The sequence below is a fragment of the Mercenaria mercenaria genome, chromosome 1 (assembly GCF_021730395.1).
Source record: "Mercenaria mercenaria strain notata chromosome 1, MADL_Memer_1, whole genome shotgun sequence".
NCBI lineage: Eukaryota > Metazoa > Mollusca > Bivalvia > Venerida > Veneridae > Mercenaria > Mercenaria mercenaria.
The window spans coordinates 19,571,085-19,583,824 of NC_069361.1; the positions used below are offsets into that span (position 1 = coordinate 19,571,085).

Consider the following 12,740-nt stretch of genomic DNA (forward strand, 5'->3'; position numbering starts at 1 on the left):
GTAGGTCTTGCTACAAGGGTTGTTGAGTGTATGAATTAAATCGGGCCATTTATGTGGGCTGTAGGACCAAAAATGTAGTTTATTAAAGTTTTAAGTTTGATGTAAGTATGAATTAAATCACATCATTTATGTAGGCTACAGGACCAAAAAAGTAGTTTATTAAGGTTTGAAGGTGAAGATCATATGAGAGTCAATGTCATTTACATATAAGTCAGTTTGTAGGTCTTACCACAAGGATTGTTGAGTATGAATATGAACTGCAGGCAACCTGGTTCATATGGACGGACAGACTAAAGGACAAACAGTTCAATCGCTATATGCCTTGGAGAGCATCATTTATGAAAAAGCAACTTGTAGGTGAGATTATCACAGTGAACAAGTGTGTGAAGTTTCAGACAATTTGAGCCGTGCCATGAGAAAAACAACATAGTGGGATTGCGACCAGCACGGATCCAGACCAGCCTGTGCATCCGCGCAGTCTGGTCAGGATCTATGCTGTTCGCTTTTAAAGCTTACTGCAATTAGAGAAACCGTTAGCAAACAGCATGGATCCTGACCAGACTGTGCGGATGCGCAGGCTGGTCTGGATCCATGCTGGTCGCAAAGCCACTATGTTGGTTTTCCCATGGCACAGCTCATTTCTACTCATTTTTTCTGAGACATGAGCATGCATAACAAACAGACACGGATGCCAACATAGACAGAAGGGCAAACACAATTTTTGAAAAGTTGAGCTAAAATGAAACAGTCAGTTGATGGTTGTTTGTTATCATTGCTTTCCACTGATTTTGATGGTCTTCTGGCATTTTTTGTTCACATAAGTAATCCTTTTTAAGATTCTATATCCTTTAGTAAGCAAATGTTTTTACTGAATTTCTTTATTAACCTTTAGCCTGCTGGTGGCGAGTTATTCTGCCTTTGCGACCAGTGCAGACCAAGATTAGCCTGCACATCCATGCAGGCTAATCATAGTCTGCACTGTTCGCTATTCAGTCAGTAAATTTTCAGTGAACACCCCTTCAAATAATAAATAGTATTGTCCGAATTGAGTAATGGACCAATCCATTTTAGAAATTTAGCAGAGTAAGGGTTAAAACTTAATGTAGTGAAGGTCTATGTTTGAAAATAAGCTATACATTTAACATGTATTACTTTGAATAATTTCTGCAGGGACTATTAATCAATGTTAATCCCTTACTACATTAAGGATATATGAAATATCAAGTAAATATTACAATGAAACATGCTTTATTTGGTAACAGTGTTTTTGTAAATAAAGACACATCACATCTGCATATATGCAAGGACAAAATTTAGCTTCTCCTTACATAATAAAGTTATAAATATTTCTTCAAAGCATTGATATATGTAACTCTTGCATTACTTTGCACAGTAAATCTCTATTATTGCAAGTGTCATGAAATGTTTCATTTGGGACATACACAATGTCAAGAATCCTTAGATTTTACACATATTAATCAGTTTTTCCACAACTAGATTCCTATGAAATTAGTTTTTATTCATGCCACAGTGAGAATGCCTAAGAGAAATGTTGTTTCCACAATGATTTAAAAGATTTTATTTTTTTTGTCCACAATTTTACCTGTAAATCCCTATAAGACACACAATTCAGAACACATGATATTTTCTAACTGAATGAAAATCTTAAAAATTCTACATAGTTTCTATCAACAAAGAAAAACATAATGTTGTTGGTGGCCTGTTCTTGCACAACACTAGAAATCCGAATATCAAGCAACTGGACAAAGTTTGAAAGCAAAAAGCCACTGGTCAGAGAGCATAATGTTCTTGTAAATGATAGTTTATATGATATTACATCTTCTGAGTAGTTGAAAAAACAAATGTGCAGCAGGAATCAATCACAGTCTTTGCAGATTCCAAGAATCAAGCACAGTTTAACATGATTTTATCACAAAATGCTTAACAAACACTTAACAATTGAACAAACTAATGGGTCTATAAGTTTATAAGACAATTGTTTACTTTGGCTTTGAACATCAGAATAATGCCATAGTAAGCACAATATTATCTATAATGCATAAAATTGTTCATGTTTATAAAATTATTTCAAATAAAAATCAATATTTCAATTTTCTTCAGGAATCAGTCAGTGTGAAATGCAAGTCTATGCCTTCTGTGACGGTTTAGGCTTAAATCTGTGTGCAGCTTGTGGCTGAATCTTCTTTGATACAATGGGTTGATCTTTCATCTGGCTCTCACGTTCCTTTTCCTGGTTGGAGTGTAAGCGCTGGTTGATACAGTACTCAGATTCCTGACCGCACTCTGTGAGGCGAAGGTCCATGGTGGTGATGGTCGAGTTCTCCTCCATGCCTTCCTGTAACTGTTTACCTCCATCCTAAAATATAAGTTCAAACGTTAATAATTTATCAGCAGAGAAAAAGCAATAAAAATAAAATACAATAAAGCAGTATTTATGATATTTCTAAAGCATGAACGGTCTCAATTTAATCGTTAATGTTCATTCATAACAGATTTAAAAACTGATAGATAAAATCTACATGCAACAAGATAGACAGTTCTAAAATCATTTATAAATAATATATTACAACCTTTATCTTTTAAAATAATACCATGGCATAAACAAAATGTGCATTTTCACATGCAACTCTGCGGTGGATTTATTATGCAGCACATAAGATATGGCAAAAGGTGTATATTAAAAACAAGTCAGTTACCCGATTACAGTGAAACAATACTCTGTCAAGTAATCAATGGTTTGAGCACCAAGGTTACCTTGCACAATTAATATGATCTCTCGCCAGTTTCCTTATATATATGTTTAGCTGCTTGGAATTGGATGACTCAAGCATTTTGCCTATCCCCACACCACCTTGAGTGATATAATTATGTGTTTAAATACTGTACTTTTAGTGTTGCCCCTAGGGTTCTGTGCTTTACTGAATTTCAGATACTTAGTTAATCACCATAGTTCAATCCAGGCATCAGTGCGAGTGGTTCTCACCATAGTTCAACCGGCAGTGTGCATTTGTCATAGGCCATATTAAAATCCCATGTGGAAGTTTCAATGTCTCAAATCATGTACCAAATACTGAGTAGTAATACTTACAGGTCCAAGTCTGTTACAGCATAGATCTATAGACTTTATAGTCATGTTCTGAATCACCACCTGGGACAGTATGGCTGCGGTGGGTTCTGCCAGCTCGTTACTGCCAAGATTGATCTCTCTGAAAACAAAAAGTAAAATTGTTAAAACGCTTCAATATTTCTAGTTTTAAAATATGAAATAGTCAAGAAGACTTCAAGACTTTACTAAAGATAATAATCACTGATTACTTTTAAATTCAGAAGGTGAAAGTCACAATTTCTAAACCACCAGATATATTTTCCAACCAATATCAAAAATCCAGTGTGGCCAAGTTATTTGAAGTGTTGGTCTATATATGTAGTAACATACTTATTATCTACGAATACTGAATGCTGGCAGATGGGTAGTTGTTCAAATCCGGGTTAAGACTTTATTGCCTTTTAGCATTTGAGATGACATGATTGTGGATCAATGGGGCGTTGCAGTTATTAAAACAAAAAAGCAAATTTATATATAAGGAATTAGTTTGGGATCACATCAGAGGCAACTACTGTCAGTGTCAGTGTCAGGGTCACTTTGACTTATAATAAAACAATGATTTTCACTCAGTAACTCTCGTTAGAAATGAAATATTGTGATGAAACTTTGTATAGAGGTAGGTTACCTATAGAAAAGGTTAGGGTGGCATTTGGAGCCACTAGGGTCATGGTCAGTGTTAATAAAGCCAGAAAAGCAGTTTCCTGCTATAAACTTAAGTTTCAATTAAAATACTGTCACAAAACATGATGTATAGCAAAATTATATGAAACCTAGCCTGGAATTAAATTTGGGGATGCTGGGTGAAGGTTATTAAAAATAGACTAAGAATTATTTTGACAGTAACAGTCACTGTGACATTGACCTTTGACTCACTGACCTCAAAATCAATACTAGAGATGCTTTTGAGGAAAGCGCATGTCTCCCACAACTGCAACATTGAAAAATGTCTAGTTTCTCTCGATGGCTGTGATGAATGGATCCAATCAGTAATTCAAGGGCCGTAATTCGAAAGTGCCTGGGCGGATTTGGCAAGTTATCGAACTTGGCCGAGGTCTCATGGTCAAAAACATTTTGTTCAAGTTGGTGAATATCAGATGAGAAATGTTCAACTTAGAGTGCGGACAAGCTTTGTGACAGACAGACAGACACACACACACACACACACACACACAGACTGGAGTAAATCAATATGTCTCCCACACCACTGTGTGGTGGGAGACATAACAGTTCATTTACTGCCAACTGGCGATGTTTCTGCTAAGTTTGAAGGTTGTAGGTCAAATCACTCAAAATAGAAAAGAAACAGGTTTGTACTAACAGTGTGACCTTGGCCTTAAACACTATGCCCTCAAAATTAATCTAGGCATTATAGGCAATGTGCCTGATAAGTAAGAGGATTGTAGGTCAAGGGGTGATTCAAGAGATGCTGAGTCAAAAATGTTTTTGTAATGTACAAATGTACAGTAACTTTGACCTTGACCTCTAACTCACAGATCTTAAAATGTATAGGTGCCATGCTTTACCCATCAATAATGTGCCTTCCGATTTTGAATACTATAGGTTAAGACACTCTCAAGATATTGGGCGGAAATTGTTTTTATAGTAACTTGAACTTTGACTAACTAATCTCAAATCAATGTTTGTCATGCAATGCCCATGAGCAATGTCAATATCATGTTTGAGGCTCATACCTCAAAGCATTCGTAAGTGATTGAGTAGAAACAAATTTTATAACAGTGAGATCTTGACCTTTGACCACTAACCTAAAAGTTCATAAGGGTCATGCACTGCCCATAAGCAAAGTGCATTTAAAGTCTGAGGGTCATAGGTCAAAATATTCTTAAGTTACTGAAGGTAAAGACAGACAACCTTTCCGACTTTTATATATCATTTTAAGATGCATGATAAATCATTTTGCTGAAATTTGTTACCTCAATGTAGAGTTCTTCAACAAGGCTCTGCCGATAGCCTGACCACCTTCATCACCAAGCCGGTTCAATCTCAGATTCAAATGAAGAAGCGTGGTATTCTTTGTCAGGGCATGAGCAATAGCTTGTGCACCTGTTGACCTGATCTGGTTGTCACACAAGTTCAGTTTCACAAGCTGGCTGTGGTTATTGAGGAACTTGCCCACTGCACGAGCTCCACGGTCGGCTATACAATTGTGGGACAGGTCGAGCTCTATTAGACCTGGATGGTCTAGTATGTGACTTATTAATACTCTAACTTTATCATCATCTACCTTACTTCTGTGAAGTCTAAACACTTTGAGAGTTTTGCATGCAGCCACACACTGGGCTAGTTGTAAACAGTCCCTGGCTGTGAATTGAAAAAGTGTCCACTCAAAATTCATACCACAGTCTTTCACACCATAGGTTAGATGCAATTCTTCCAGATTAGGAAGCTGTTTCAAAACAGGGCCAAAGTTGAAATGATCACATTCTGGTTCATCCCCAGCATCACTGCCAGCATCTGAGGCATCATCAAAGTCTGGGCCCTTAGGGGCTTCCCTTACTGGAGGCAGTAACTGACGGATGTCTATTTTCTTAACATAATTAGCTGAAAGTGGTAAGGTCTCATTGAGACATGTTGGATCTGTTGTTTCTGGTACAAACTGTTCAATAATTTCTTGAAGATTTCTCTCAAAGTACATTCGCTTCCAACTAGCACCAAATGCAGCAACATCACAGATATCCCAGCGTGCCTTGCAGCAACGTTTCCAGTATCCCTCATCCTCCACCAAGTTGGCAGTGATTTTCAGTGGGATGTTTGTAGATATTTTCTCTAGCACTCTGGTTTTATGTTTTGCAAGCAGGCTGTTCAAGATTGAAGAATTATCTAAAATGAAAATATAAAACACAAAGTAAAACAAGAGCACCGCCTTGCGGGTGCTGACGCTCATCTGATTTTTTTTGTATAATAGAAATATTGTCCTACCCATGATTTTCTAAGTCTAAAAAGGGCCATCATTCTTGCAAAAAGCAGGATAGAGTTATGTTTCTTGATGTACAGTGTCCACTTATGATGGTGAAAAACTGTTGCAAGTATTAAAGCAATAGCTTTGATAGTTTATGAGAAAAGTTGACTTAAACATAATATTCAACCAAGAAAATGATTTTTCTAAGTCCAAAAGGGGCAATAATTATTGCAAAAAGCAGGATGGAGTTATGTTGCTTGCTTTACAGGGTCAGCTTATGATGGTGAACAACAGTTGCAAGTTTTAAAGCAATAGCTTTGATGGTTCAAGAGAAAAAGTTGACCTAAACATAAAACTTAACCAAGAAATCTGATATTTTCTAAGTCCAAAAGGGGCCATCATTCTTGCAAAAAGCAGGATGGAGTTATGTTTCTTGCTGTACAGGGTCCACTTATGATGGTGAAAAACTGTTGCAAGTTTTAAAGCAATAGCTTTGATAGTTTAGGATAAAAGTTGACCTAAACATAAAATTTAACCAAGAAAACTGATTTTCTAAGTCCAAAAGGGGCAATAATTCTTGCAAAAAGCAAGATGGAGTTATGTTTCTTGATGTACAGGGTCTGCTTATGATGGTGAACAAGTATTCCAAGTTTCAAAGCAATAGCTTTGATAGTTTAGGAGAAAAGTTGACCTAAACATAAAACTTAACCAAGAAATCTGATATTTTTCTAAGTACAAAAGGGGCCATAAATCTTGCAAAATGCAGATGGAGTTATGTTTCTTGCTATACAGGGTCAGCTTATGATGGTGAACAAGTATTCCAAGTTTCAAAGCAATAGCTTTGATAGTTTAGGAGAAAAGCTGACCTAAACATAAAACTTAACCAAGCAACGCCGACGCAGACGCCGACGCCGACGCCGACGCCGACGCCGACGCCGACAACCGCTCAAGTGATGACAATAACTCATCATTTTTTTTCAAAAAATCAGATGAGCTAATAAAAATGCAAAGAACTCAGGTGAGCTATACAATATTCCTGAGAAAGATTGCTTTTGTGAGTATTGTTTTTTTCCTACACACCATTGGGTTGCTGATACTAGCTATTGATAACTTTTTGACATTAACTGTATGATACCTTAGACTACTTCTAAAGTTGGCAAAATAACATATACATTGTATAGCAAAATCATTTCTAAGTAACTGAATTTCTGTGTGGTCAAGTACACCAATTCATAGTAACATCATAATGAAAATGTTTTGTTATATTTTCCAGCTATAGAAAATTTTATCTGCAAGTAGCCTTTACACAGTAAAATTTAATCAAAATGAATATGTAAAAAAGAAGAAAATACAGATGATATCTACCGCTTGATCCACTTATAATGTTGTTGGTTTTTTTTGCGAATGGCTAAAATTTACAACAGAAATTGGCAGGACTACAATAAAAATTGGTTTCTGACAATAACTTCAAAAAGATATTTTTGAAATATGAAAATTCTATAACAATCCTTGGTCTTATTTAGAATGACATATATAAACATGAATGGTAATGTATTACATTTAAAGAGGAACAGGGATTATGCTTGTTTTGGAAAAGGTGGATCAAACAGCAGCAGTATATCTTGTACAATTAACTGATGTATTTAATAAATTATCATGTCATATGTATTATAAATAAATTGTTCTATTTACTCACTTTCAAAATCTTCAATGATATTTTTTAGTGTAATTTCTACGAGTAGTGGAACTGTAGCCAATGACCATTCTGGATCTTCAGCTATGATCCGACGCATGTTTCTCCAATCTGCTGCTGGATTGTCTTTAGCAGAGCCAGTCGGTGATGGCGGACCACTCGCCTTCTTATCTCCACCAACACTTTTGCCACTCTTCTTTGACTGGGCAGACCCTGCTCTAGAGACTGGTTTAGACCCTGTCTGACTTTTTGGTCCACTTTTCTGACTTTTAGCATCGTCAGCTGAACCATCATCTCCCTCTCTTGGAGTATCCTCAGAAACTGTTGTTGGCTCTGCCATCTGAAAAAATTTATTGAAAACAAGATTTGATTTATAAAAATGTACAGGTTTTTGAAATCTGAGGCCTTATTATAAATGCCAGGTGAACAAACTTCTTCTAAACATTTAAGAATAATATACTGAGTTAAGCAAATTTTCTGCCATATTCTAGCATGACCTTTTTTCATAAAAATAACAGCTGAAAGATTATGAAGGTATTAAACAAAATTCTAACATGGCTCGATTTGATTTCCAGTTAAACAAAGAAGGAAATCAAGTTCTGAATATTCTGCGATGAACGGTTGACACGCGGACCAGTATGAGAGCATTATGACATCAAATTGCCGCATGACGTCCAATACATTATACTCCTCAGTTAAATGAAGTCCAGCATAATATTTATTAAAATATGTCAATGAGCTTGTCAGAATGAAAACAATCAAAGCCTTCTTGTGATTTATAGTTTAGAATACCACGGTTCACCGTTCAGATGCTTCAGTATTTAATCACTCGAGCTGGCACCCTAATGGTTTAATTGATTAATTCCTATGCATCTGAACTCTAAGCCATATGGTATATTAGACGATAAACCACTCGAAGGCCTTAGTTATTTGTTAAATCAACAACTTCAAGTAAACGTAACAAATGTCAAGCTTAAAAATGTTTTGGTACTCAGAAGTTATAAATACCACTTCAGACCTTGAGATCCACTCATAACAGCTTTTATCTAGTATCTTTCAATTTTTTAAAGTTTAAATTAAAGCAGATTTAGAATTTATTTTTCTCCTGTAACTTTTGGTATGAAGTGTTGCCTCTATATGATGTCATCATAAAAAGTTTCAAATGAATAAATTCATTTAATATACATGAAATGGGCATTGTAATGGATTCTATTATGTTCAAAAGATTTATAAAACAACAACAACAAAGTGACACGATTTCAACAGCATTGTGGCAATATTTTACTATAAACCATTTTGTTCTACTTAAATTGGTCATTAATTGTTTCTAAATATTTTTAATTGCGGAAGTAAGACATTGCTTTTTGATTTGATTCATTCATGTATTATATATGCCACACAATAAGTTACAAATAAAAAATTATCATTAAGTTTCATTTTTACACAAAAAAAACATAGTATCCAGTTTACATTAATTTGATATCACAGTTCATTGCAATCTCTATGATTTAATATTATAACAGACTACATCACAGACTACAAACAATACTGCTATAAATATTATGATATTGATAACAAAAATTTGCAAATTATGTGATATATGTATAACAAGATGACAAATAAAGTTTTACAACTTATTTCCAATGGTGTACTTTTGACACAGTGTCAAGGATCTAAAATAGGTGTTATTGGTAAGCAAATTACTAGTTGTATTCCACTAATCAATTGTCATCAGTTAAGATTAAACTTAAACGTATCACAGAACTATGATCATATTAACTGACATCAAAAATATCACGGAACGAATCATATTAACCAAACAAATATATTGTTTAAAACTATTATTCTAACATGGCTCGATTTGATTTCCAGTTAAACAAAGAAGGAAATCAAGCTCTGTATATTCTGCGATAAACAACGGTTGACTAGCGGACCGGTAAGAGACATTCATGACATCAAATTGCCGCATGATATCCGATAAATTACACCTCGGTTAAATGAAGTCCAGCGTAATATTTATCAAAATATGTCAGTGAGCATGTCAGAATGAAAACAATCAAGGCCTTCTTGTGATTTATGGTCTAAGTTACAATGGTTCATCATTCAGATGCTTCTGTATTTAACCACTCGGGCTGATGCCCTCATGATTCAATTCCTACGCATCTTAACTCTGAACTGCGGTAAATTAGACTCAAAGGCCTTGGTTATTTGCTAAGTAAAATATAAAATCGGATACTGGTACTTCTTTCTGTTTCATAGAATTTATCAGATAAGATTGTTTCCTTTCTAAAAGCATACCTTTTACCATTGTTTCTAATCTTATGTGGCAAACTGTTCCAGTCTGAAATTGCATTATAAAAAGTAGAAGAGACACAACCATCAACTGGAGGTACATAAAATTTAGCACTACTCCAAGTTCTGTGAGTTTCTGTTGAACTCAAAATGATCTCAAAAAATATTAAATAGTAACTTAAGGTGGTCATTTATTGTTAAACTTTTTGTACACATGATTAAGCCTGAACTGTTTAACTCTATACTGAGAGATCGTGTTTGTTTACAAATCTGTTGTATTATCTATTTTTAAAACCAATAAGACAGTGATCGGGTGGGCAGACGCTGAAACGTCCATGTTTTTTTGTAAACAGTGATGTTTTTCTAACGACCTAAACTTTCTTAAAACACAAATTATATCAATATTTTTTTATCAATGGAAAGGTCATAAAACAAGCAATTTATTAATTGCTTTTAATCATTATTTCGAAATAAAATGGATTAATTATGAATGCTTAACTTACAGTGTTTTTCTAAAAGTTTTGAACATCACTATGACGCTTTTAAAATCATATCCATTTAAAATGGTTACTCATTTAAAAAAGATATCTGAATGTGAAAATATGAAAATCGTAAGTATTTCAAAACTTCTTGATTTTTGAAAATCCATTAATGAGTGAAAAAGTTATTAAAAATTAAATATTCTGATGCCATACACAAACAATCTCTCCTATTTTCCATATTAAACCAACAAATGTTATTTTAGTCATCTGAATGACTCTAGAGAGGTTCTAAATTGTAGGCATGAACTAGAGTCAGTGTACCCGGTTTCGCACTGTACGCGGTTTCGCACACCATTTAAATTCATATACTTTGTGAGAATAAAGCAGAAAATTCAACAATTCTTTGTTATTATTTCACGAAACTGAGTTATTCCCTACATAATTTGACACAAAGGGTCCTTCCCCACTGGAGCCTCGTTCTGGTAAGTGCAGACGAAAACAATAACAATATCAATGGAGACCAGTAGGTCAGCTGAAAAATATTAAGTTTCATGAAAATAATGACTATGCAAACAACAACAAGGTGCAAAATAAATTGAAAAATCACTATTCCATCATACAGGTAAGTATTTACCTACTACTTTACCTAAATGAAAAATATTTCAACAGTTATTGAAGTTCTCCCAACCTGCAAAATGCCTTCAACTTGATTGTTTGCTTTACGTTTTTATTAAAACAGAGAACTTAATCGAATAATTTGAACTGTGGGGGTCTTTTGTGATTCAACAGCTTCTATTGTTTTATGTTTGTTTCATGTATTCAGTTGTTTTAGCCTTTTCTGCTTTTAGAAGTAAAAACAGGGTTTGGTACCTAGCTTTCACTTTCATAACTGCTTTTAAATTTCACTTTCAGATGTTTTATTGGAAAATACATGTCTAAATTGAAATATATAAATGGTTAAAAAGTTAATTAATATTTTCCTGTTGAGTAATTGCATTGTTATCACTGAGATCTATAAATAGTAGGGTGTGCGAAACCGGGTACACTTAAATGCAACAACTGGTCAAAATATGTTATCCGAATCAAGTACACTAAGAGGTATGACGTCATTGTAGTGAGAAGTGAAAGTAGCGTGTTTCAAACCGAAATAAGTGTGTTTATTAAAACATATAGAGGTAAATTCAAATTTAATCATTTTTAGCTTGATAGGAAGGTATTCTTAGGTAATGTGTGCGAAACCGGATACACTGACTCTAGTCTCACATTCACAATTTTGTGCTGTGCTTCTTGCAATCTGTTTATATGCCTGTCAAAAATTCTTAGTGTTCTTCTTTATATCAGACTTTTACTCCTCGCTCTTCCCACTAGCAGTCTGATATGCAATCCCATATGTAACACTTGTAAGAGTGGTTGGCAGATAATAGAGAGAGAGTGAAAGCTGCCAGTGCCAGCTCTGTGCAAAACCTGTACTGTATTCTTAAATTACGGTGAAAATTAGAATAAGCTGATAAAATGCATAAATACTATCATAACAGTAAAATCATAAATGGAAAAAACTAAACAAAAAGGGGATAATGACACTGAATAAAATGTAAGAAAAACAAATTCACCTTTCCCCACTGCTGTGTGTAAACGTTGCTATGGCAAACCGGAACCGGAAATCTCGTCTTTAAATATGGCTGCGCCCATGTCTCAAAAAGTACTCGGGTTTTCACACAATTTTTATATCATTTTCAAGGAGTTGGTTGGATTGTATTTTTTATTTTATGTAAACAAAAGTTAAATTTCGATAAAATACGTTTGATTTTCGTTAATAATATTTTTAGATTAAACGCCAGGGTGTTTGTAATTAGTTTTCGCGAGGCGTGAACGGTAGTTGACTTGATTGTATTTGTAATTTGTATAATGTATACCCGATTTTGCAAGGTACACCGATTAGGCTCGATCTGCTCTCGTTTGAATAGGGCAAGTTTATGTTTTTCGCTACCTTAAATAAATAGTTCTTTCTATATTTTAGTAAGCATGACATTTTTGGTCTTGTTTCGTTGTGATCTAAAAATTCACAGTGACTTTGTACATGTCAGCCGTGCAAATAATTTCATAGGGACATGGCAGCCATGCAAATAATTTCTTAGGGAGACGGCAATCGTAGTTCCTTATCGCCTTGCCATAGATCGTACTGTAGAATTATCTGTTGTATACGGAGAATGGCAGGCCTCGATCTTGACG

At 34.7% G+C, this 12,740-nt stretch overlaps 2 protein-coding genes across 4 annotated transcripts in view; one reads left to right on the top strand and one right to left on the bottom strand.

The window, feature by feature from the left end:
* Positions 1 to 1,231: 1,231 nt before the first annotated feature.
* On the bottom strand, positions 1,232 to 12,247 carry LOC123544724 (dynein regulatory complex subunit 5-like). Its single transcript, XM_045330790.2, has 5 exons — positions 12,122 to 12,247; positions 7,741 to 8,077; positions 5,059 to 5,965; positions 3,110 to 3,227; positions 1,232 to 2,377 (listed from the first exon to the last, which is right to left on the bottom strand). The coding sequence occupies exons 2-5, from the start codon at positions 8,075 to 8,077 to the stop codon at positions 2,147 to 2,149; spliced, it is 1,593 nt and encodes a 530-aa protein (XP_045186725.1). The 5' UTR covers positions 12,122 to 12,247; the 3' UTR covers positions 1,232 to 2,146.
* The window catches only part of LOC123544708 (RNA polymerase II-associated protein 1-like), a 50,429-nt gene continuing 49,797 nt past the window's right edge, over positions 12,109 to 12,740 (top strand). Inside the window, exon 1 of one of the 3 annotated variants that reach the window (XM_045330776.2) lies at positions 12,109 to 12,210. The gene's annotated coding sequence lies outside the window, so the exon portion shown is untranslated. Of the gene's footprint in view, positions 12,477 to 12,740 lie in introns of all 3 variants that reach the window. The other 2 variants (XM_045330781.2, XM_053541399.1) reach the window with 2 other exon arrangements.